Source organism: Osmerus eperlanus, chromosome 2, assembly GCF_963692335.1.
Source record: "Osmerus eperlanus chromosome 2, fOsmEpe2.1, whole genome shotgun sequence".
In the NCBI taxonomy this organism is placed as follows: domain Eukaryota; kingdom Metazoa; phylum Chordata; class Actinopteri; order Osmeriformes; family Osmeridae; genus Osmerus; species Osmerus eperlanus.
In genome coordinates, this window is record NC_085019.1 from 7,922,573 (window position 1) to 7,948,064 (window position 25,492).

General features: G+C 40.8%; 3 protein-coding genes across 7 annotated transcripts; 2 read left to right on the top strand and 1 right to left on the bottom strand.

Annotated features, from left to right (window-relative positions):
- Positions 1–119: 119 nt before the first annotated feature.
- On the top strand, positions 120–2,356 carry igfals (insulin-like growth factor binding protein, acid labile subunit). Of its 2 annotated transcripts, none has more exons than XM_062450559.1 (2): positions 120–189; positions 313–2,356. In XM_062450559.1, the coding sequence occupies exon 2, from the start codon at positions 318–320 to the stop codon at positions 2,118–2,120; it is 1,803 nt and encodes a 600-aa protein (XP_062306543.1). In that variant the 5' UTR covers positions 120–189; positions 313–317; the 3' UTR covers positions 2,121–2,356. The 2 variants fall into 2 exon arrangements, with proteins under 2 accessions (XP_062306543.1, XP_062306552.1); XM_062450568.1 differs by having other exon boundaries at positions 316–2,356.
- A 671-nt stretch (positions 2,357–3,027) lies between these two features.
- LOC134037670 (dynein axonemal assembly factor 8) lies at positions 3,028–11,981 on the top strand. The gene is made up of 30 exons (XM_062483124.1): positions 3,028–3,180; positions 3,360–3,476; positions 3,574–3,966; positions 4,099–4,195; positions 4,403–4,577; positions 4,694–4,924; positions 5,013–5,297; positions 5,401–5,548; positions 5,651–5,842; positions 5,948–6,100; positions 6,188–6,382; positions 6,492–6,605; positions 6,791–6,935; positions 7,026–7,326; positions 7,436–7,506; positions 7,636–7,790; positions 7,889–8,015; positions 8,172–8,303; positions 8,388–8,552; positions 8,683–8,985; positions 9,235–9,291; positions 9,707–9,745; positions 9,824–9,987; positions 10,167–10,362; positions 10,499–10,593; positions 10,670–10,790; positions 11,032–11,228; positions 11,370–11,455; positions 11,573–11,642; positions 11,787–11,981. Exons 1-30 carry the CDS (start codon positions 3,088–3,090, stop codon positions 11,856–11,858), a joined length of 4,689 nt encoding a protein of 1,562 aa, XP_062339108.1. The 5' UTR covers positions 3,028–3,087; the 3' UTR covers positions 11,859–11,981.
- Positions 11,982–12,041: 60 nt separating this feature from the next.
- On the bottom strand, positions 12,042–24,327 carry unkl (unk like zinc finger). Of its 4 annotated transcripts, none has more exons than XM_062450590.1 (16): positions 24,211–24,327; positions 22,739–22,948; positions 20,538–20,714; positions 19,993–20,126; positions 19,745–19,880; positions 19,175–19,292; positions 18,951–19,035; positions 18,582–18,748; positions 18,073–18,261; positions 17,669–17,722; positions 17,306–17,483; positions 17,063–17,155; positions 16,747–16,977; positions 16,442–16,638; positions 16,098–16,355; positions 12,042–15,909 (listed from the first exon to the last, which is right to left on the bottom strand). In XM_062450590.1, exons 1-16 carry the CDS (start codon positions 24,273–24,275, stop codon positions 15,754–15,756), a joined length of 2,448 nt encoding a protein of 815 aa, XP_062306574.1. In that variant the 5' UTR covers positions 24,276–24,327; the 3' UTR covers positions 12,042–15,753. The 4 variants fall into 4 exon arrangements, with proteins under 4 accessions (XP_062306574.1, XP_062306566.1, XP_062306588.1 ...); XM_062450582.1 differs by having other exon boundaries at positions 17,669–17,797; XM_062450604.1 differs by lacking the exon at positions 18,073–18,261.
- Positions 24,328–25,492: the final 1,165 nt, after the last annotated feature.

The window sequence follows — 25,492 nt, forward strand, 5'->3', positions numbered from 1 at the left end:
CCCAAATGAAACAAATCATCAGAAACTTTGGGAGATTCAGAGGTTAAATATGCAAATGGAGTGGGCCTGGCTTGTGCAAAAGGCGTCTAAAAAGGGGCTGGGAGGTTTGCCTTTCTACATACACACATCAAGGTTGTTCATTCAGTAGAGCACTGCCTATCCTACACTTCTGGACAACTGTATTCTAAGGTAAGGAAACTCATTGAAACCCCTTCTACATCTAACGGTAGAGTACTGCCGTACGTTTACATAAGGGGTCTGCAAATGTAAATGTTCGATCTTATAGCTTAGCCTGTTTACTCTCTTCCTCAGCAGGTATGCACACAACTGTTCTGCTGGTGCTCTGGGTACTGGGAACATCCAGGGTGTTGCCAGATCCTGACACGGGTGAAGAGAAACCCTCAGAGGAGCCAATACCTTGTTCCAAGTCCTGCACTTGTCAGCTTGATGACTACAGTCTGGAGCTCACTGTCTACTGCAGTGCACAAAACTTCACGCAGGCTCCTTCTGATGTGCCTGACTCCACTCGCTCGCTCTGGCTGGATGGAAACCTGTTCACCTCTCTCCCTGCAGCCTCTTTTAAGGATCTCAGCAACTTAATTTTTCTGAATCTTCAAAGCGGTCAGTTGGTGACACTTGACCTACAGGTCTTCAGAGGGCTTAAGTCACTGGCTCACATCCACCTTGAGCGCAATCGCCTCCGCTCATTACCAGGGACTATTTTTCAAAACACACCAAATCTTGCCTCGCTTAGTCTCCATAACAACCAACTCTCTCGCATTGAAGAAAAGCTGTTTGCTGGCCTCTCCCATATGTGGCTTCTCAACTTAGGGTGGAACTCATTAGCAGTCCTTCCTGAGACTGTTTTCCATGACTTGCATGGTCTACGGGAGTTGGTATTGTCTGGGAATAGACTTGCCTATTTGCAACCACAGCTCTTTCAAGGTCTAACAGAACTGAAGGAGTTGGACCTCACTGGAAATTACCTGAAGGTCATTAAAGCCAATGTGTTCTTGAAGCTACCAAAGCTACAAAAACTTTACCTGGCCCAGAATCAGATTGTCACTGTGGTGCCCAGAGCCTTTATGGGTATGAAGTCTCTCAGATGGTTGGACCTCACAAATAACAAACTAACAACGCTTCATGATGAGACTTTCCTTGGTCTTCACAGTCTACATGTGCTGAGGATTTCCAACAACTCCATCACTGCTCTTCGGCCCAGAACCTTCCGTGATCTGCAGTACCTTGAGGAGCTGCGTCTGAGTTACAATCGAATCCGTGCATTAGGAGAGAGGATTTTTGAGGGGCTTGGTCATCTGGAGGTTCTAGAGTTAGAGCACAATCAGGTGCAGGAGGCACGGGTTGGCACATTTACAGGCCTCTCCCATGTTGCTGTGATTAACTTGTCCGGTAGCTGTTTTCATAGTCTTCCAGATCAGGTGTTTAAGGGCCTGTCAAAACTCCACAGTCTTCACTTGGATAGAGGCTGTCTTACAAAGGTCACAACCCAAGCTTTCATTGGTCTCTCTGGTCTGAGACGGCTCTTCCTCCACCACAACAACATCTCTGTGGTGGAACGTCAGACATTCGTGGACCTCGTTGGCCTTCAACAGCTAGACCTGAGGTTCAACAAGCTTGAATCACTCACCTCTCACACCTTTTATGGCCTCAAGAACCTGGACTATTTGCTGTTGTCAAGCAATGTGTTCCGTTTGCTCCCCTCTGAGGCTTTGCTTCCGCTGCAGCATCTCTCATGGCTGGACCTCTCTGCCAACAAACTAGAGTTTCTGCAAAATGGCACGATGCAGCTCCTACCTAGGCTGCGTTATCTTAACCTGAAAGATAATGATCTCAGTAGCCTCCCAAAAGATATTCCAGACACCCTGGACCAACTCTGGCTCTCAGGTAACCAATGGAGGTGTGACTGCAGTGCTTTTCCCCTCAGATCCTACAGCTTAAGGAAGCCACAGGTGGTGCCTCGGCAAGTGGATACTCTGGCCGAGGGGGAAGAGCCCCACACTGTTGTAACCATCTACAACAACATAACTTGCAGCAGCCCTGCCCACCTTGTTGGCCAAGATCTTCGAGATATCACCAATGGACACTTCCTCAACTGCTGAGTGAAGGATATGGGAATGATAGAAAATAGAGAACACCAGACAAGATAAAACAATTGTTTAATTTGTCTAACTGGCTAATGCTATTGCTGATCCTATCCATGCAAACATTTGTACTGTAGAATGTAAAAAATGAAAATGTATCTTATATTTTGAGTGGCCTATCTTGATTGCTTTCGTGTATTTTTTCTTTGAAATGCAGCCAACAAATGACAAATTAAAAAGGTTTTAAGAAGTGATTGATTTGTGTTTAATTAACCTAGAATTAACCTAGAATAGCCCAGTTTGTCTATTTGAGCAAATAGCCCAAATGATTTTCTAAATGTGCTTTCAGAGCAGAGTCTTCCTGTGAATTCGTCTGTTAAACTCTTACTGAACAAACACCGAAAATCCTGTTTGTTTTCCCTCTAAACAAATATTAAGTCGTAAGAGAGTATCGTGTTCTCATGAGATTTTGCACATCACCAAATATAGTTGCCTACCAGGTAAACAATACCAGTTCCCAGAAATGTATTGGAGCAGCCAGGTCATGGTTCTTTTAGGATTTAATAGTGGTTGATTTATTAACTATTTCAAATGACTATGCCTAAGCTACCTCATTAGTGAAGAAACCATTGTAGCTAAATTCTTCTGAAACTAAAGTTTGAGGTGGTGGCCATAAAAAGGGGAACTAGGTCCCTTGAGTTCTCACCGCGGGAGTATAATGTCTAATTAATTTAGTTTACATAAGAGAACTCAATGAAGTAATGCAATGGTCTACCAATACAGAATAGCTCCGCAGGGACTCTACTTTGTCAGTCTTGGCGCGGGCCGCCACTCAAATGTTTCCTGTGTTGTCTTGACAGTTGTCATAGCAACCGATCAGCATTTCTGCCAGATTAGCTAACTAGCAAGCTACCTTACACATTTTTCATGTCATGTATAGTACTAGTTGTTTCTTTAGTGAAGAATATATGACTCTTTTGTCAATATGGATTTGAATCATTCACATTGGAGCTCACTGCTTGAAAGTATCAGATCGGTGATTCCATCCATCGATTCAGACACTTCGTCAATAAGTGAAGTAAGTTCGTTAGCCACAGTCAGTAGCTACAGTACTGTACAGTATAGCCTACAACTAGAGCTAGTACACGGTGTAGCTAACTAGTACCATATGTTACTGTAGTTATGGCGCACACTACAATACTTTCGCAAACGTTAGAGTGCACACTTCTCGTTGTTTACTATTCTTCATTATTGCAGTCTGAGAACGGAGAAGACACAGCCATATTTCGCAGACCCACAGCACTTCTCCCTCAAAACACAGAGGATTTGGAGGAGTTCCTCTCAGCGTCATGTCAAGACAGTGACGTTTTAGAGGTACGCTGAGCAAACTCACCTTCACTGAATAGTGATAGACAGTAGAGAACATTTCATGGCAGATTAACTGTAAATTGTGTGTGGGTTTAATTGGGAGGTGTCACAGTATCGGACGGAGAACACCTTGTGTGATCAGGTAGAGCCTACGAATGAAACTCTTGGAGCTCGTGAAGCTACAAATTCAACCCAAGAGGGAACAATGCAGCCCACAAGCAACCCTGGTATTGAGAAACCTGGATTTCACATCGATTACGCTATTAAATCATCTCAGACAGACAGACAATGGTCTTGTTATTCTACAATGGAGATGAAAGAACACCAAGACTATACATGTTTGAACAAAAAGCATACAACAAATGCATACATCACTGGACCAGTCACATTAGAAACAGTTGGTACTTTGCCAACATTGGGGAGAAAAGCAACCAATTCTGATAAATGTCTGGAAAATAGTAAAACTGATGACGGTTTTCCCATGCTGTCTTTAATGGTGAGTTTTAGCTTTTCAGACTGGCTTACATAAAATGAGTCAATGAAAGAGAATACAACCCTTTTGACTGACAAAATGCTTTTATAATGTTATATCATGTTGTTGAGCAAAGAAATGCTGTGATTTTAACAGCCACTGGAACAATGGGATCTGGATCAGGTCCTCCAGACTCTTCAAAAGGACGAATTCTTCATTCAAGGCAGTATGTCAGGTGATCATATAACAGCAGGTGACTTCACACAGCAGGTGGTTTGGGATTAATTAATAATAAAAATGTATTTATGCTAAGTCAATAAAAAGTAGTGATTTTGGTTTTGTATTTTCTATGTAATTACTGTTTAGTCTTTCGGATGCCATTCACCATCAAGGCTTTAATCAGAAGCAGGGGGGATGATCCTGTATAATCAATAAAATGCCATTCTCCATTTTGTCACAGGTGATAACACTGAAGGGACACTCAAACGCACTTCTCAGGAGAGCATTATGGAAAGATTGGATGATTTCTGTAAGAAACAGTTACATGAAGAAATAGAAGTAAAAGAAAAAACAGCAATGATGAAAAAGGTTTCTGTGCCTCAATTAAATATTTCCCAGAATCCCACTGATTTCAGGTAATGTGAGATAAATCAATGTATTAGTGTTACATGTATTTCCTTTTTATTTTTTTTAAGTACATATGTAGACTATTGTAGTAACAGTACCACATCTTTGCTTTTGCATGGTACAGTCAGAAGGTTGGACAGAGAAAATCATCTCAAACGATGGCAGCAGAGCTGCAATTCAGCCGCCAGGAATCACCAACTGTATATATTGACTTGCGTTGTTGTCCCGTATCTGCCTTGAAGACAACAAGAACATCAAATTTCAGTAAACCTACCATTCCAATCTTAAATAACACAAAATCGCCTGAAGAGAAAGCCCTCAATAACAGGCTTTCCGGATCCATCCGTGAGAGAAGGTAAATATTATGTGCTTTACATCGATCAAAGGATCGTCTATGACTCCCACATTGCTATTTCCCTCTTTTCCATTCCATCTCCTCCCAGGGAAAGAACTGGAAAGAGTATGTTACTCCAACGAGTACGAGAGGCAAATAGACAAATAATTGAATCAGACAGAAAACGCTCAGCACCGGTAGAGGATAAAGGAGGATCCATTGGATGTGAGAGCTGTTGTGAAAATGTGCCAAGGCGCAAAGCTCCTCCAAACGTTTTACTGCCAAATGTGAACAGCCAATCCCCAGCATTACAGGGTGACAAAAACAGACCACTAATTGCGAGAGCACCCACTGCTCAGCAGACATCAACCACAAAACAGCCAAAACCTCAAAAGTAAAATCAACCTTTCATTAAATCATCATCTTCATGATCAACAAAGTATTAACATCAACCTTGATGATTAACAGTGCTTGAATGCCTTTATTTTGTGTGCCAGTGACCAGCAACGGAAAGAGCAGTTGAAGCAGAAATTGCAGCACAGACAGCGTCATCAGCTCCAGAAGAAAATTGAATGCCACAAACCGAGGAGATCTGTCAATGACACAGAGCCAGCTGCCGAGAAGACAGATGTTCTTTATGACTCTGTAAGTTAATCTTGAAAAATGACAACCATGTTTGTGTTCTGGTTTCTCCTGAAATGATCTGATAAATGTATGCATCGAAATTTTTTATTTTTCTTTCTCCAGGAGGCTTCTTACCTACAGTCAGTCAAGACCTTGCCCACAGATATTATAAAAAATGAGAGCCTACTACTGACTGTTTGCCTCTCCAGCATAGGCATTGTGGCCGGCAACAGTCATGGAAAAGCACAAACAGTAGAGTCATCCACAACTAAATCCCACATATACAATACTCTGGTCTCTTGGTTTTTGTCCTTGGTAAATTTCAATTTTTTGTATTATTTTTAATCCAGTTAGATGGGTAATTTTTCTGTTTGTGACATTTCATTCCTTACTTACGGAGGGCTATGCGCTGTGTGGTAGGTTGGACCAGGGCCTAGATGTAAGGACAAGGCTGGCATCGAAGCTCCATTCTGGGTTGCAGGACTTCAGCAGCTGTGGAGAGAGAATGGACTGGCTCTTCACATCTTAGCTGTCTCACACGAACAAAACACTTTGCTCTGCTCCAAATCCAAGGTGAGCTAAAAACACCAAAAGTCTCACACCATCTTCTGCCCTGAGAATTTGAACACCTGAAATGATCCAGTGTTTCTGCTTACATAGAAAAGGGCTGTGAACAAGGGCAGAAGTGCATTCCACCATCGAGTCTGCAAGTTCCTTTCCCAGACGCCTCTCACCGTGGCTGCCAATTGGTTGCCGCAGCTCAGTACCTTGTTGGAGCCACAGGCCAGCCTTCCGGTCAGCCATGTTCCCTCGGCCTGCCTAAGCTGCTTCGTCTCTGTCAACTCAGACCAAGAGGTGGGTGGAACGAACAACCTGTGATTCGAAGATGATTTATCACATACTAAACAGACCATTGTGTGAAGGCTTTGCTCACTATGGTGGGAACTTGTGTGCCCCATCCCAGGCTGTGGATAGTGCCTTTGGTTTGAGTCCAGGCTTCTACTGGCAGACCCTGGAGAATCAGGACCCTAGCTGCCAAAGGGTAGAGACCATGTGCACTCAACAGTTACACACAGAGGTGAGTCTTCCTCCTTGACTGCGCTCTCATCATAGCAGTTCAACATATTTTTATAGCCGGCCAAGATATTATATTATTCGTCACAAAACATCTGCTGTATGTCATTTTTCTATGATCATGGCTGCATGTTTTGAGTCTTTTATAAGGGTATTGCGTTGACATTTCTGTATTTCTCCTCCCTGTAGGTAGTCTTTGCCTTGGGATACAAAACTTTGATCCTGCAACCCCTAGCAACTCATCACACCCTTCAGCTCATCTTCAACTCAGGCCTTGATGTGTGTGGTCTTCGCCTCCTCTACCCCTCTACTGAGCTTCTGACAAACAGTGCTGGTATGACTGATATCTAACTAAGGGCTAGTCGAGCAGCATAAGTGGGCCAGAATGTAACACCAGTGAAGACTTTTCCCTGTTTCTCTGCAGGGTGTAAACCATGTGGTCAAGACCACGATGGGACCAATCAGCCCGTCCTCGCCCTGGCCCTCCGTGGGCCTCATGCCCGTGCTGTGTGGCAGGATGTCACAGGCCCTGCAGACCCCTCGCTGGCCAGGAAAACAGACCCAGTGTCAATCAATGCTCTTCACGGCAGCTGCAAAGACCAGCCCTTGTTCTACTCCCCTCACATGGCCAGTCGGGTGCAGAGGGAACTGTGTGTGTGGTTTGCAGAGAGAGCCCCCACAGAAGCCTCATCAACACAAGATCAGGCAATAACTCTGGGTGACATGTGTGTACAAGAATATATATATACAAAAATACAACATTGCTGAAAAAAATAGGACAACATAGAATCTATCCTGACATCGCCCTCGTCCAAAATTCTGCGTTGACTTTAGTGATGTCGAGAAAGCCACCCCCTCATGGTGTCTAACCAGGACATCTGCCAACCTGTGTGCCACAGTGACAGGTAACTCAACATAAAGCCAAACAAACAAGCCCCTATGTTGGTTTTACATTCTTATTTCGTCTTGAAATGTTCTAAATGTCAATTGCGTGTCTCAGCCAGCATGTGATTGTGTCTCCATCTCCCACGCAGCGGATGTGTTCCTGGTCGTGAGCCCCGTAGTCGCTCCATGCTGCTACAGCCAGGTGCTGTCTGTGTGTGAGCGCAGAGGCTTCAGTCTGAAAGGGCTCAAGAGGGTGCAGCTCTCCAACAAACAAGCACAGGCACTGAGACTCACTAGCCAGCAGGTAAACACAGACTTATCCCAAAGATTAAGTTATTAAGTGTTCATTTATCATTTGCTCTTTGCCCCCATGTCCTGAGGCCTCTGCGTGTGTTTCCCAAGGTGTCCATGTTCTGCAGTCCCCCTGCTGTGTTCTTGGATGAGGATCACGTGGAGCTGTCCTCTCACTGCCTCGTCCTTCTGCTGAGGAGGGAGAATGCTCTACGGCACTGTGCAAGCCTGCCTGCAGGTATAGCGCTCATGTGCTGAAGATAGATTAGGAAATGAATATGTCATGTTCGTTTCTCTTTTCAAATCGCAGCAGCTTCTAATATTCATTGATTCTGTGTTTGTGTGTCGGTGTATCTTGTGTGTGCTGACATTCTTGATGTTTTTCTTTTTCCAGCCCTAGTGAAGGGATTTGAGGAGCAGGGGGTGATGGGATGCACCCTCTCCAGGCTGTCTGACGATATGAAAGTGGGCCCCGGCCGTTTCTTCCACATCCTACCCTACGCTGAGAGCCTGCTCGACAGCGTTGGTGAGTCAAGAGCCCTTGCAGTCCCTAGCCCTATCCACCTGCCTGTCTCCATTTTCCTGTTTCCTGGTGACGCTCTGCTTTCAGGAGGGAGTATGTGGGAAGTGCCGGAACCGTGCCGTGTGTTGCTTTCCAGTCATTGTTCTCCATCCAGCTCTGACGTCGAGCAGGTTGTGGTTCTAACCTTGTCTGGCACGGATATGAGCCAGGGGCTGAGCATCCTACAAAGAGCCCTGAGACAGAATCCAACAGGTTCTTATCTAACACATTCCCATATATATATAAAGCTTGATAATCGCATTTGAATTCTTTGAAAGTATTTGAATTGTTATTGTTTATCACACTGATACTGTCAGTGACCTTGTCCCTTGTTTTTCTCAAGGCAATGCCGAGGAGGGTGGTTTTGAGCTTCTCGCACTGAAGTGGTTACCTACGCTATCCCGGCAGCAGGCCCGAGAAGTTAGCCCTTTCGAAGTAGGAGACCAGCTGTGGCAGAGCAGCCTGGCAGGCCTGGCATCATCTCCTGCCCTGGTGTGTGTCCTGAGGAGAGTGAACGCTTATGCTACACTACGCAGGCTCCTCCCAAGCGATGACCCTCGGAGCCTGAATGTGCTGGTGTCCTCCACTCCTGAGCTAGCATACAGACAGGCTCTCCTCTTCTTTTTCGAGGGCGAGATCATCCCAGGTAAAACCTCAGGCGGTGTACACCTTTAACTAGTTCACTATTGCTCCCAAGTATCTTGAGTGTAAATACTTTGTCAAGATTGCACCATGCCAATGCCCACATTCTTAAGGCTTTACAATGGACCTATTGGATTGAGTTAATGAATTGTGCAAGACAAACTTTGCATACATGTATTGGCCAGGACGAAGTATTTAAGCCATAGAACCAACTGATTTAGGTAGATACTAAGTATTGTTCTTTTATCTCAAGATAACAGTGTGCGCCAATTACTGAAATTCCTGCCACCACCTTGCATCAACGCACCTGGTATGTACCACCTCTAAGTTTGGTGAGAAAGAGCTGAAAGAATAGTGATTGGATAGTGTTCTGTGCACAACACTAAAGAAATCTTTTTTTAATTTTAGAACATTTGTTGACAGATGACATTGTGTTATTCAGGAAACAAAGGGAAGAAAATGGAATACAAGTTGTTCCAATTCTATAAAGAATCTATTACTTTTAACTAACGTTTGCAACTATTTTTACACCTAGTTCCTTTGCTATAATACAATCCACCAGAAGTCGTAATACTTTTACTCGATCTGTACTCTTTGCACCTTTGGGATTGTTTTTTGGCTGTACTCTTCTCGCGGTTGGTTGAGGACAGCCAGCTGTGCATGATAGCATACCACACTTGGAGTTTTGTCTCACATCAAAACAACAATATTGTTATTTATTTCAGGTTCCAAGAGTGTGTCACTTCTCAGTAGCATGGCAAATGGTGAGTTCTGATGAGGTGGAAGACCAATTTGGAGACATTGTTGAGAAGTTGAGATCTCATTGTTGAACATGTTCTTAGGTCCCCAGCTACTTGTCACTATGTGTCTCTTCAAGCCTGGAGCCTGGAGCCATGTTCTGGGTAAAATCCTTCGAAAAGTGCAGCAGAATGGGTTCACCGTAGTGGGCCTGCGCGTGGTTGTGCTAGACACATCCACAGCAAAGTCCCTGCTGCATGCAAACAAGGTAATCCTTGGACTGACCTGTAGCAAAGGACATTTTTTTGATTTCACGGGACATGTTTGTGTACTTGTATTGTCAATATTCGTTTCTACAGTCTGTGTGATCCATACATGACAAAATATCTTGCCTTTTTATTTTGTCTCCTGCATTAGCCCATTAGGTTTATTCTTTGTTTTGTATAGAACCCTTGTGATGTAGAGGCCCAGGTGCAGCACCTGTGCTCTGGCCCCTCGCTGGCTCTCAGTCTTCAGAGAGAGAATGCTGTGAAAAGACTTCTGGACTTGCTAGGACCAGAAGACCAGACCCAGGCCCGTGCTCAGGACCAGTTCCTGTGGAGGGCGTACTATGGCACGGATAATCCTCACAGTGGCATCTATGGTCAGTAACCTTTCCCCCAAGCTAGGCCACCCTTCAAGTCAACAGAGACCAATCAATAACATCAACAACCAAGCTCAGACTGGGACTATTTTGTTTAGAACATGAATGTGAGTCATGAATATTTTCACTATTGTAGGGTCAGCTACATATCGGAAAGCTGTTCAGGATGTGAAAAGGATGTTTCCAGAAGGGATGTGCTGCACAGAAACTGAGACGATGAGACGGGAGCAGGTACTCTTCACACGGGTAGCCATGCGGTTTGCCTGACGTGTCGTACCCAGTGTGAAAACCTATTGTGTGTTTTCAGATACCCTGCGTACACTCCGACTCTGTGGCCTCTGTGATCCGTGAGCAGAGCTATGCTCTGGCTTCTATGGCCAAGGAGGAGGCATCACTCACACTCCTAATGGAGTCAGGAAAAAATGGAGGTTCGGAAACCTGGAGATCCCAATCTCTTAATCTTGCTCAGTCTGAGATGATATATTTTAGAAGCACTTTTTTTTTTTAAAGAACCAAACTGATCATACAGCTTATGCTATGATCCTACTACACTGTGATTACTCCCGACCAGGTGTTGACCAAGTTTTGCTACGTTGGATGTTGTTTCAGCTGCAGTTGAACTTTGTTAGCTAGGCTGAAATCGTCCTGTTGTTTGTTTGTTTGTGCTAGGGTCCTTAGTACGCAGTGCCCTGTGCCAGACCACCTGTCTGCTCGTGCCTTTTAATGTTCTGCAAGTTAGCCGAGTGCCCCTCCAACTGGACCTACTGGAGAGCCTGCTTAAGGCAGGCTGCCACCTTGTGGCTGGAAGAATGAGCGTGCTGGATGAGGCCCAGCGGCAGCACATCAGTAAAACACTGGGTGGGAAGGTGAGCGTGGCTCTGTGATACCGGGAGGGATATTACTGTGTATGGGGTGGGGTGTGATTGTTAGTGTGTATATGCCCTGAATGGACATTCAGGTCAGATGTTGGTGGCGTGTTAATGTCTGGTCTCTGGTGTATCCTCTAGACTCCTCATCTTCCAGAGGGCCCCTGTCTTGTTGTGGCTCTTCAGAGAGACAATGTTGTGACCTGTTTTGACTCCATACTTGAAAGGTAAGACAATCATGCTGTTCATGCTGACCTGTTTAAACCTGAATGTTTTCCCACTGGTTTCCCACTGCTTTGTTGATGCTGTACATTTTACATTTACTAAACCAGCATTTACTTTAGAAGTTACAGGGAGAGGTCTGACCTAGAAAAAGTGGGAAAAGGGATCATTTACCCCTGCACGGAAAAAGAGGTAAGATTTTACAAAACATACTTAACCTTTATATAGTATTCAAGCATTTAATTCATACTTCTTGTATGAATATCTAACAACCCCCCCCCCCCTCTGGCTACAAGTATATATACGTCATACATGTTATCTTTGTTTTGGCTTTAGGCTGAACATCTGCTGTGCTACCTATTTGATGTCCTGTCTCCAGATAGTCATCATGCTATTGTACCACAGTAATGACAAATCTCAATTGCTGAAATCACTAACAGACCAAATATGTGAAAGTTGCCTTGCACTACACTGCTACACACACATTGTATTAACTGTTTATATAACTAAATGTGTGGTGCATGAATAAAACAAAATTCAATTGAACTCCGCCCAAGCTCGCCTATCTTAATGTGCACATTCCATGACCAAAAGATTATTTTAATTTCAATTATAAAAAGTTTATGAATTTTTTTATCTTCTGCATAACTTGGTGTAGTGTAAAACAAGTGTCTCATACACTAAAGAAAAAATATTATTCAATTTACACATTCTACTTAATTCTTATAAACCATCTATTACTTTCTGACGCTAATGTGAGAAACTCCAAGGAATAGACAAAGTTAAATTAAAGACTTAAACTGGCTAAAATAAAAAAACAGATATATCTTTTGGAAGAATAAAGATATATGATCATGGTGTCCCAAAAATATTTATACAGTTTCTCAGGTGCAATACAAATGTTTGTCCATTGAAGTTTAATACATCTATCAAAGGCAGTTCGTTCAAAAAGAATATTAGGAATGAACACCTTGATTCTTCTATAGCCCCCACACTCATTACACTGACAAATACAAAACTTGTTTAAATCTTATAAATTTATTTCATTGTATATCAATTCACAAAACTAGATGCTACATCATTATGGATTAACTGCTCCATATTATTCCAGTGACCTAGTGTACATCTAATTTAGAACGGTACATTCAATATTTCAGGGTTTTCATGTTAAATTAACATCTCTATGGAAATTATTTAAAGGGAAACATTGCTATTTGTTTCCTGTTATTTCACCTGTCGGTAATTATTTACTTAACAATTAATTATATAATCAATAAGGACACAAAATCTTGACCGACTTTATCCAATAACAAAAAAATTGTGAAAAAATATAAACACTAAGCAAAGACATGTAATTAAACAAGGAAAGCACCTTACAGTTTAGGTGTACTTTTGAAAGCATACACATAGTGCACAACCATCCATATTCAGCTCTGATTAATTGACTTTTTCTGTAAGTGAACTTGACGTACAAAAAATAAACATAATTCAGAAAATAATATATATGGCAACTTCATAATGTTAACACAAATGCCATTCACTTTTGACATTCCTTCACTGTAGACAACAGACAATTCCAATTCCTTCTAACTTGAGATCAGTGCACCCAAGACCATTTTATAACAGGTCTCATTTTGACATCAAATGATTTCTGTGTTACACATATGAATCTCAAGTTAGGATGCTGCCTATTAACATTTCAGAATAAAAAAATTGTGTACCCCACTAATAAAAAAAAAAAAGCCATGTGACAATGGCAATCTATAGGGTACAAGGTTTGGTATCTGTCAGATTGTGTTTAATTTATTTAGCTGCTAAATGCTAGAATGCAAATAGTTATAAAAATACAAAAAAAGAAAAGAACAACTATGAACAGTAGAGGTCTTTGGTTGAACTACAAAATGGGACTCGAGTGCATCAATTGTCAACAAAAGCAAATGGCATAGATTTTCTGTTATTTACTTGTGAAGAGATGTCATGCTGTACGCAATGTTTAAAACATGCCATGATAATTACTACAGGAAGAAGGTACAACACCACTTTGGTTCATTTTAGAGAGGATAACATGACATCATACCTTTAGTTGGCTTTAAACAAGAAATCAAAATGTTACTGATACTGAAGTTGGTGTAATGTTTAGAATGCACAAAATACTGCAGACTAATAACATCAACAGAATTCTCAGAACTAATGCAAGAATTGGGAAATTCTACAGCAGGTCCATATAATTATTCTACCAGATTTATAAAAGTACCAAAATGTCAGTCAAAACATTTTTTTTTCCTCCCACAAATATGTCTACAGAAGATTGATGCTTTCATGTCTGTAATCGGAACTGTTTGTGCACAATCACATTCAAACATCTAAATGTATTACAAAAAACTACATTAATACATTTTTTACCAGCAGCAGCAGAGCTTGCAGAAGTGAAGGATCAACCCAGTAATATGCTAGAATGAGTCAATACAAATATTCTGGCAGTGAAATCTAGATCCATAGCTGGTTAACAAAGCACATACTATAAAACATGCGATATATTTTTGCCTGCAGTCTTTACTTAATACCAGGTAATATTTCCTGTGACTACATTTCTAAGAGACACCAAGACAAGTTAATTTTGAGTTGCTTCATCGCCATACATGTTAACAAATCAAATTTAGCTTAATTCCTTGCAAAAGCTGTACCTGGTTTCTCTTTACATAACTCAAAAAGCAGTCAGTCTTACAAGAACCAAGATACAAATCAAGAAAAAAATAAAACTTTTTGTTTTGTTTTTACACAGTAGAAGGTCATTTCAATTAGATTAACTTAAACACATTACACTGTCATATTTCAAAATGCAACCAATGGGTGCACCACCGCTGATTTTATTTTTGTAAACACTACAGGGTGATGCACTTAAGTGTAAAATAGAGCTTGTCTTTTGCACAAGAACATGAACTGTTTTGTCCTTTTATTTGCATACTACTAAATGTACTCTTCCTTTTCCCAAATCAACCCCTAACTGTTTTGTGCTTGAGGCGATCTTAAGGACTAATGTTAACAGTGTGGTGGCCTTTTCAACCAGCCAAGCAGAGCGCAAGTTAGAGCCATTACCACCTTAACACTGTCACATCCCTTCAGATCTCAAGAAGCGTTTGTTTTGGGGTGGGCTCTGAAGCTACACTAAGAAGCACCATTGCCAATTCAGACAAGGAATGGGGTTAAGTTTAAGGTGTGATTTGAAGTCAGCATTCAGGCACTGACAAGGTATGTTTTGATACTATAAATTATAAAATGCTTCGAAATAATATTTGGGCAAATACACTATGGCATACATATTTAGGTTAATGCAAGATGAAGTAGACATTTTGCAGACATCTTAGACGAGCTTAGACTATGTGTGTCTACTTATCAATCCTAAACATAGATGCACAGCGTTTTACTCTAAGGCAAGGCACTTGAGAATGAGAGGCCAAGTATCAGATATGTTCTACACATGTTTAAGAGGCTAGAAGTCCTCAAATAATCAAACATGTCAGGCTTTTGCACATACTACAAGTGCCCCTCTTAACAACTATACAGATAGATTAACTGATACCCTAACATTGAGTATGTGCCTTATTGATATTACAGCTGCTGGTTATGTCTAAAATGCATTCAAGGTTTGCACTTATTTGATTGAAAATGTAAATTCAACAATGATAGTAGAAACTACTAAATACTTTTCTATGAAAACTAACAAGATATATAGAACTATACCATGATTTAATAATAGGAAATACTAAATGTTCTACATGTTTCACAGTACACACAAAAGCTTTATACATTAGTATATTTAGAGAAAATATACATCTAATAAGAAAAAATAAAATAAACTACAAAGCAGCTTAAAGCAAAATTCTAAATACCCTTTAACAAATTCCCAGTTCAACAAAGTGCTTTAACAAGTAATCAATCTTCACAAAGATGGTCGCTATAATGATGTTTGACTGATGCATCAAGTTATGAACAGTCAAATCGGGGCAAATTTCCAGAAATATAATGCTAATGTGGGATGTGTGTTAGTCATTCATTTATTACAAAATTACTTATTATATTTAAGGACTTGCTTGTCAGTCAAACATCATTCAATAAGCTTTAATATAACTATTAGTTAAATCACTGTTTGAAATACTGAAACACAAAACTATTTTGAAAATGTAAGCATGTGTGTGTGTGTGTGTGTAATATATAAATACACACACACACACACACAAGTATATTTGTATTAGTAGTTCTTCAAAGGGCTAATTCTTTAAATAGTACCTTGATTAATTGTACATCACCACTTCAATATTTTTGTCTGACAGTAGGGACATTCTGTTTTATTAGATGCGCAGTTCTCACAAAGTACATAATGTTGGCAAGGCTGCAGAACTATGCAACGGTCATGCTTTTGGCAAACTATACATTTCTTTGACTGAAGCTGATATATTACCTGTATTGGAAAAAGATGAAAGAGTTTCAGTTACAACTGACAAGGAAAATAAATTGGCTTCATGCAAAAATGGTCAAATACAAATTCTAGATAGATCATGTTGTAGTTTAAACGGTTGCCTAATAGGTGACAAAGGGTTTGTCGGACACTATCAATTAGAAGTTGTAAGTTGATCTAGTTCTTCTTACCCCGTCTATACGATCTAAATCAGCGCGCAGCTGGCTCTGGATGGAGTGAAGCTTTGGCAGAGGGAGCTGGTCCAGGTCTCCATAGCTGCGTAGTAGTGGCGTTCCAGGGGAGCGACACAACACATCAAAGTCCCGCTGGAGCTCCTTCAGCTTGCGCTCAGTGTCCTCTCGTTTCTGCTCTGCCAGCTGCCGCTCCGACTCGGCTGATTTTGCTTGCTCTTTTGCATCGTGAGCATCTTTCTGCCAGGCTTCACATGCCTGGGGGGGACGGACGAGAAAGCAGCGTCAGATGTGTGGGTGACGAGGTCGTGCGGCCGTGATCGCTGCGTGGGACGATGGCTTACCTGTTTGACCTGGTGCCAGGCATCCTCCCACTGCTTGATCTTTCTCTTGGCCTCCTCCAGCTCCCGAAGGAGACGGGTCACATCGGTGCTGCTGGAGCTTCCTGTCGTGGAGGTGAGGCTGCTGAACACTGGAGACGGGCTGGGAGAATAGCTGCCACTCACAAAGTCCCATATGCTGCCCGTTCCCCCATTCAAACCTAAAAGGGAGGAGGAGGAAAGTGAGTCGATGCTCACGCAAAAAAAAAGGAAAATAGGGACATGTATTGTGAACGGTCAACTACGAAATGATCAACTTGCAAATTTACCCAGGGAGTTCTGGGAAGTGGAGGTAGGCGTTCCCAAAAGACCGTGTTCAGCTTTGGCTAAGAGGGCCTGTGGATGCTGGGGTGCCACCCCTGACAGCAGGGACAGGGACAGGGATTGAGAGAGCGAGCTCAGAGGGGAGGCAGAGAGTGACGAAGATGAATTGAGTGACGAGGACCGTGCAAGTGAGCCAGGAATGTTTACCGGGGCAGAACCTCCTATTAACCGTTGATCTACAGAGAAGAAATCAGTGTCAGGTATGGTAGTTCCAAATCTCAAATTTGACGACACAAAAGTATGCATTGTATGTATTCTTACTTGCATATCCGAAAATGTTGTTTTCTTGCTCCTCTAAGTCTTTATCAAGACAGGCAACATTGATGTCACTAAAATTGAGATCAAGAGCAGAACCTACAAGAGAAGATATAGGTTTAAGGCTTGTGCACATACAGTCACAATCAAAACGTTCACAAGGGGGCACAATGGATGTCTCTTTGTTCATTCAATGTGTGTACATGAAAAACCCATATTGAATCACTTTATTTGAAGAGGTAAACTTACCTATAACGGATTCCACTGTATTGCTCCCAGGGTAAAATGGGGTGGCTTTAGCATTCATTGTTGATAAGGTGGTGGGTGAGGAGCTATCGGAGCCAATACTAGAGGCCAAGCTTGACGTTATACTGGAGGTTATACTAGATGCCAAAGGGTTCACTACAGAGAATACAGTATTGTGTGTCTGGAAAATAAATGTCAAGAAGGTCATAGTGAGAAACAGCTTCAGAAACACAGAAACCACCAGGCAGTTTTAAGGTTGAATAATAAGCTAAAATAAATAAGATATATATAAATAAATATATAGTTATTTGTTGGAATATGTAAACTGAGGCCAACCCTAAAACCTGGTTGGATTGCTGCTATTACCTGTTTTTCTTGGTCCATCAACTTTTGATCGTTCTGTCCCTTGTGGGTTCTTATCTGAGAACAGACAGCATATTTACATGACCAACACACAAGACCATCACACCCCAGGTCATGAGACGAAAGAAGTTTCTTAAAGGAGAAGGAAATGTTGTTAATAATCAGTCAAACGTCTGCAGCTCTATCAAAGAAAGAGGGGGTTCAATCAAGAATCAGGCATTTCGCAACTGCAAATCATGCAACCTCACAGAATATGGATTATGAAGTAATGTTGAAGAGCTCAAGTCAAAAAAACAAAAGGAATTCTTGAGTAAGCTTTTAAAACTTTAACCAAATAGTTATGCCTTTGTTTTGTGTAGCAGTTGTCTTCACACATGGAGAAAACGATGAGAGCAGTTTTATTGTACCTGGTCCTCACGTTCAAAGCCCGGAGCTTTGGGATAGTTAGACCTCAGAGATGAGACACTGGACGTGGTGGACTCTGAACATAAACTACCATTAATTAGGGATTTAGGTCTGCCGGTGGGTCCAATTGGGGATAATGAACAGTTGCTCCCTGAGCTTGGCGTTACAGTTGGACTATTTGAACATGAAACCTGAGGGAGAGAAGTACACAGAGTCTTAAGATTAATTTGGAGCCAAATATACTCTCAAATGATTGGCTTAGGAGCAGTTAGGTGAAGAAAGTGAACGGGTTGATTTAGCAATTTGAGAATTTGGTCCTAAAAGAGACTCTTGTTGCACTTTTTCTCCCTAAATAAAAAATTAGATGACATGTCTGTAAGCAAAACAATCAAAACACAAAGAAATAAATAGAATACAAATCATGTAAAACTATCTATTAGGCACTGGAATACAATTTGGGCACTGGAAAGAAGGAAAGAAGAAGGGTGAGGGTAGTATTCAGGAAACATACATTTCCCACTTGGCCATTGTTGCTGGTCGTGCTGCTAATGGAGTTGGCACTGTTGCCCCACTCGCTGACTGGACACTCAGAATACTGCTGGGAGTTTAGCTTGGACTGGGAGCCTGATTGCATGGCTGTTAGCAAGGAGCTCATGGTTTCTTCAGTGGAAGGAATTCCTGGAGGAACACAAAGACAAGAGATCCATTTATATTTCATATTAACGCTTCCTTCTTTCCTTACCGCGAGGTTAAACTAAAATCGAATTATGTCAGATTACGTTTTCTCTCCTGTTTCATTTGAAGATGTCTAGGGCCCAAAGACCCCAACAGACATTCAATCAGCAAGCAAAGATTTTAGAATGCCAAAGATTTTACTTACTTTCTACGTGGGCAAATGCACAGAACGGTCCCCTTGGACAATAGCCAGTTTGCCTCATGTCATTGCATTTGGTGGATTTGTATATCTATAGGATTTAAAGTAAGAGCAACAAGGCTGGTGTATTAGCCTACACTTTATTTATATATTTTTTTAACGATATCACCTAATATTGCCACTCAGAATGAATGAAGTGAATGTGTCTGGAGAACTAACTGCCTACTTACCTCTGGGTGGAACTGTTGTTCTGTGCGTGAGTGACAGTACTGGCAACTATCTCCACTGTCACACTTTGATGGCTCTCCCCACTCATCCCCATGTTTCACATTTGGGCATGGAGTAGATCTGCAGGAACATTCACAAAGATTAGCTTTTTGTTTTGTTTACCACCTCAGTTGTCACTATACTATGATGCTACATCCAGACGTATTGCTCAATTTGGATTTCTTGCTCAGATCCCTTTTTTGTTTTGTCGTTCACATAATTTTGAACATTTGGCCATTATCAGATTCCAAACTGGTTATGGTCCTGAAATGACCCGCATGCACAAACAAACAATAACAAAGATGCAGCAAACTGTAAAAGCATGCTGGCCGCATAACTTTTGATTTATCACGGGATGACAGTATTGCAAAATCCATTGTGGCGCAACATCACACCGGTGAGAACTATGTAATCGGTGTACCGCCCACCCCTAGTTCACACTTTCATGAAAATAACAGATCTGAGTCACATGAGGGGGGAAATAAATCTAAGTTGAGACACTTTGGTCGGCAGCCTAAATAGGATGATCTCACCTGTATTTAAACTTTCGTGGATTTCTTCTTCTGTCTCTACTGTTGTGGTAGTGGGGACAGGCATAGCCTTGTCTGCATAGTCTGGGAGGCTTGGTACACTGCTCTGTTTTATAGTTTGCCAAAACAAAGTTTGTATCTGCAAGGAATGCACAGATTACAATTGTTGTTAATTGCTTCACATCCAGTCCAACAATCGAATGGTAATGTTTGCTCAGGATGTGAGGTCGCTATGGATGTATCCTGCTCACCTTGCCACCGGGGGTCCTCTGTCAGGGTTTTCTCTATCATGGCTTGGCTGGCCAGTACACCTGGTTGAAGATCAGGGATGCCTTCCCCAGATCCCAGCTGTCCATTCTGTAGAGCCTCCTGAGCCTGAATTTCTCTGTTAAAACAAACAAAACAAAAAATAAGACTAGTACACACACATGAACAGCACAAAAACACCAAGCAGTAAATGTTAAATATCCAGGCATTGGTTAGGTAGTCATTTCTTGCTCAACAGTTGCTAGGCAACAATTGACATGGCTGTTTAACCACTATAGAAGAGCAGCAGCATGAAATAATTTGAGACTGATAGACGTGTGGTTATCAAAACCTTTGTTTATGACCGAAGTCTATAAGTGCACTAAGCATCTGCTGTTAAATCCTCAACAGATAGACATTTTGTATTATAGAATGTACTCTAGCTCACATCTTAATCAGTTAAGCGGGGTAAAAGTTATTGGTAGTAGAGAGTGTTTCATATTCAGAGTTTAAGACTAAGAAATTATTATGGTCATGCGTGACGTTTCACCTGATATCATAAACAGGGGGGCGGAGATCATGTGGCCCATGAGCGAAGGCGCAGTGCAAGCCGTTTTTCACGCAGTGCCCACGAGCATCTGTTTCATGAATACAGGTGCCAGTCTTGTAATAGCGTAGATGGTACTTGCGCTCTGTGTCACCAGTGGTCCGGTGTAAGTAGGGACAGCTAGAAAGACAAGGACATCCAAAAACAAGGCCATGTCAAAATGTACATTACTGTACTTAAAATACAAACACCTAATCTGCATAGTCTTTTTTATGTGATACTAACATTTATAGCATAATGGAATGGAATTGTTATGCCAGTACTAAATAATGCTGTAGTGTTTAAAATGCAGAGCAGACAATGGCAAACAACAAAAATGCAACAACAAAAATGCAACTAATGTCCAAAGTGGGAGTACCAAAAATGCAAAAATCAGCCTATGACACCCTTTGATTTATGGAAAGCAGCACTTTAGTCTGTACAGAAATACATTAAATACCTCAATCATGCCATAATGAAAGAAATTACCAATAATCTTCTTGGATATAGAAAACACTCTATAACTGGGTAGCAACAGTAACCATGACAACTGATGTGATATCATGATATGGTAAGAGAGAGAATAACTGTTTGCTTGCAAATAGAAAATGAAAATCCTCAACACACAGTATTCCATGTTTTTGTCTAACAGTGACTAGAAATGCTTTTTATTCACAATCTCTATATTGTCATTTACTTGAAATTACCACTTTGAAATGGTATTCCATTACTAAAAACAATGTAATGATTCAAAGCCGACACAAACACATATTTGGACTACTTAATCTCAATCATGAACAGGTCATGTAGTTTATCATGCTCCAGAGGAAAGCAAAACCTAATTTTGATAACATAACTGAACATATTACTGGAACAAAAGCAGTTAAATCGGGAACAAAGAATCCTTGTCTGTGTGACTACAATAGTACAGTTTCATTGCTGCTATATCTGGAACTCTTGTCAGATCTTTGTGAATTGGAATGTCGCTAGTCACATGCTTCATTTCCTTCAAACATGGTAGGTAATAAGATACATTCATGTTACAGTCTTGCTTAAGAAACATCTCAGTCAATCAAAGTCCTCAAAATCTGTTCCTCTTTCACTATATTTATATTTATATATTATATTATATATTTAGTCATTTAGCAGATGTTCTTATCCAGAGCGACTTACAGTAAGTACAGGCACATTCCCCCCGAGGCAAGTAGGGTGAAGTGCCTTGCCCAAGGACACAACATAATTTTGACACGGCCGGGAATCGAACTGGCAACATTCAGCATTCAACATTCCTGACTCATTAAAATAAGTTGTGCACATTGTGTGTACATAGCACTCCAAGGAGTGAATATATATTTGATTCAGGTGCAAGACAAGTTTAAAAATATCCCTTGGAGGACAAATGCTGTTTAAGATCTCTCTTCCTTCAGATAATATGACAAAGGGGCAAATATAAGACAGATTTGATTAATCCAAGCTTAAGTAGGGTGAATAGATGAAAAACAACATGCCAGGATACATGCTTTGTGCTGGATAAAACACAGACATTAAGTATAACCAGTGGCTATGTAGCATGAGTTTCTCCTGCTTGCAATACCAGTAAGTATAAGTCTGGGAAACCAATTCTGCAGACCTTTTCTGGATCTCTGTGAAACTATACCCATATAATAGCTCAACATAATATCAGGAGTCAATCATGCATTGCATTGGGTTATAAATATGTATTGAACATATGTTAAGGAACAAATATTATCAATAATAAGCACTCAGAATAAGTTGGATTTCAACCGATTTAACAAATGTGCCAACACTAAAGGAATTTTAAACAAGCGTCCTTGGCCAGAGATGACTACGTGCAGGGGGTGTGCGATTTATTCCCTTCAAACATGAGTTAAAGATCAATAGATCAAACCCAAAGATGTAACCAGATGCAACACACAGTTGAAAGGCAAAAACTAATTTAGCTAACTGGCTACACTGACGAAGAACGCTTAATTAATCGAAAAATTGTGCAACAATGACCAAGTGAACAATCAATAATCATTCAAAAAAGTAATTCAAATGTATACATTTTGCTTTATAATCGGATGTCGCACATGACAGAGAGTACAGCCTAGTTAGCTATTGTAGGACCATTCATCCACTCACTGGAGTGACTATGCACTTACTCATCTCCGTCTGGGCAAATGCCTGTTGTCTCGTCGTACTTTGTGCAATAAACATCAGGACTGTAGTTAAAAGTCCCATCTCTTCTCCGTATTGGTCGTCTACGCCTCTGGTTCAGAAAATGCCAATGGAAACAGGTGAATGGTCTATGCTGCGTGCACTTGTGCTGCAAAAATAGCGGGCACTGTTCGGTCCTGAATTCCTTCAAATACCTGCAATACAGAGAGAAGATATTATTAACATAGTTTCTATCGCAGATCTAGCATTATCTTTAAATGGCACTATATAACGACTGTACTGTGAACATGTATAACATAGTTAGCTATTTAGCTAATAAGAAAACATTACTGACAGACATAAGCCATTGTTCGGTGATTTAGCTAGACTAACCGAGTGCCAATAATTCGCTTGCTCTACAAGCAAGCAAATACGAAAGTTTTTTCGCTAGTGTGGCTAAACTAGCTAACGTTACCTATTTAATTGCATATATTACCTGAGTCTTTATATAGCTAGCTCTAGCTAGCTTACAAGATTAATATCATAACAAAAACTAGCTAGCTACATGCGTTCGTAATATGAACCATGTGTTAAACCAGTTCATAGCCTAGTCTATTACGTAAAAGCATGATTTATAGAAGATAACTGTTGCATATAGTTTGTCACCATTAGAATGTTCTTTATCGTAATAGTTATGATAGTGTAGTTTATTAGCATTATTTAAGTACAGAACAGTCAAGCCAATTCCCCACTCCAAACATGGGACTATTTGTTTACAAACAGACAGACTGAGCACAAGTTCACTGACAACTATGTAGCCACTGGCTAGGTAGTTGTTGGTTGGCGTAAGTTTATTTCGATTACTAGCTCTATATGTTCTAAAACCACACTAGCTACTTAAACCCTATATATTTAGGGTACATTATTAGTTAGCTAGCTCTAATTATTAACTTCCAAACTGGTCATGTAGCACTAGCTATCGATTCGTAGCTGACAAATTGCAAGTAGCTAGTGCTAACTAGATTGCGGTTCAGACTATTCGCTGGTCCAATCATTGATGATGATGATACAAGTTCCGCGATGGGTACAAACAACTGTCTTGTGACTGCGTGTTCCCAAATGGTCCAAAACAAGAAAATAATTGCCTATCGTTAACTGTTAGCATCCATTTGTTTAAATAACATGAGACACGCGCGTTGGATATGCACGGTCCTCAGGAGACCAACCTGTTAACTATCTGCATGTAGTATAACACATTTGAATTGAATAGTTTTACTTCAGCAAATATACGAAGCCCGAGCTACATCGCCAGCTAGCGTGCATTCGGAATTTACAAAAGGAAAACCACCGTGTCCAACACACAAACACGAGTGAAGGAAATCTATTACGTCTGCAGTAAACTATACATTATATGTCAATGAGACCCAGTATCTAGTAAAATGTGTGTTTTATACGTTTTAATATTTGCTTTACTTACGTATAGTGGGTTGGTTTCTCGGTTTGAGGAGAAGCATTAGCCGCCGTTTTCGAAACCGACGGCATTTTCAGTCAAAACAATGAATTGCGCATGCGCGATTCATTGCTTGAAACCAAGTATTCGCCAGGTAATCAGAAGATAGCGGGCAACATACATTCCAGTACGTAGGCCCTATTTGAAATAAAACACCACCATGTTAATGTCAAACGCATGACAGTACCCTACATGTCGAATAAAGCGGCAATTATATATAAACCTCAGTCCTCTCTGAAAACGTTTGACGTTGCTCAATCTTGCAACTCCACGAGCTGCGACATTGTTAGTATTAGTGCAGACAATTTAGGCCGACCGCTGACTTCCCATTGAGTCTCAACGTGATTATTTAGCAAGAAAACAGTGATTAGGTTATAACAGAGCCATCTCTATTGCTCTACTTTAGAAGGGCAATTAACAAGTTGAAATTTTACACATCCATCTGTAATTGCACTGCAGGTCTTCGAACCGCTGTGATGTTGTTTGGTTATTAGCTGTGTTAAACTATAGCCTTATGTGTAATTAATAAATGCTAAATGTAAATGTAATAATTATTTGAATTTAACCTCCATCTAAGTATTAGGGGCTCATTATCTTAGTCCGAAGCTCATCATTACTTTTCTCTGTTAAGATTGTAGACTGATTGTATTCAAAGTGCCTCTAAACAGCAGAGCAGGCTTGCTTTCAGTTATTAAGTAGCTACATTTGGATAATGTATGTGCTGAATGTGAGTCCATGACATTATGTAATCCAAATAAGCTTGCAAGTTGATACTTTACTTTCAGTAATGTAGTAAAAATGCCACTAGAGGGCAGGAAAGCATTCTCCAATTGAAGCGCGGGAAAGCATGTTTGCGTTTGGACATGATGATTGAACATTTCTTTTGTCAGTTATTTTCTTTGCCTACTGTCAAAGATACACGTCAAAAAATATGACACCTCACTAGACACTCATTAGACTAATTGTACGAACCAGAGGCGATTTTAGACTCTTTTTAGGGGTGACCAAGCACATCTAAATTTCATCTCAGCACCCCTAAAAAAATAATAATAAACAATTCAATTTTTTTTTATTATTATGAATTATTATGATCTCGAATACGTTTTAGTGCTCTAATGTGTTAAAACAATGTTTATTTATTGTTGACACATCATTATCGTTTCATTTGATGCTGGTAGTTCATGAAGAAAGGGACTTTCTCAGTTTTTTCATTCATTCAATATTTTGCATAATAATAAATAAATGTATT

Bases quoted from the DNA above. Each gene is read 5' to 3' on its own strand.
- igfals (XM_062450559.1), top strand. From the start codon at position 318: ATGCACACAACTGTTCTGCTGGTGCTCTGGGTACTGGGAACATCCAGG.
- LOC134037670 (XM_062483124.1), top strand. From the start codon at position 3,088: ATGGATTTGAATCATTCACATTGGAGCTCACTGCTTGAAAGTATCAGA. The intron at 6,606-6,790 runs GTGAGTCTTCCT...TCCTCCCTGTAG, and splicing joins CTCAACAGTTACACACAGAG to GTAGTCTTTGCCTTGGGATA. The intron at 11,229-11,369 runs GTGAGCGTGGCT...TGTATCCTCTAG, and splicing joins GTAAAACACTGGGTGGGAAG to ACTCCTCATCTTCCAGAGGG.
- unkl (XM_062450582.1), bottom strand. From the start codon at position 24,275: ATGCCGTCGGTTTCGAAAACGGCGGCTAATGCTTCTCCTCAAACCGAG. The intron at 20,715-22,738 runs GTAAGTGCATAG...TTGTCTTTCTAG, and splicing joins ATTTGCCCAGACGGAGATGA to CTGTCCCTACTTACACCGGA. The intron at 17,156-17,305 runs GTAAGTTTACCT...CTTCTCTTGTAG, and splicing joins TACAGTGGAATCCGTTATAG to GTTCTGCTCTTGATCTCAAT.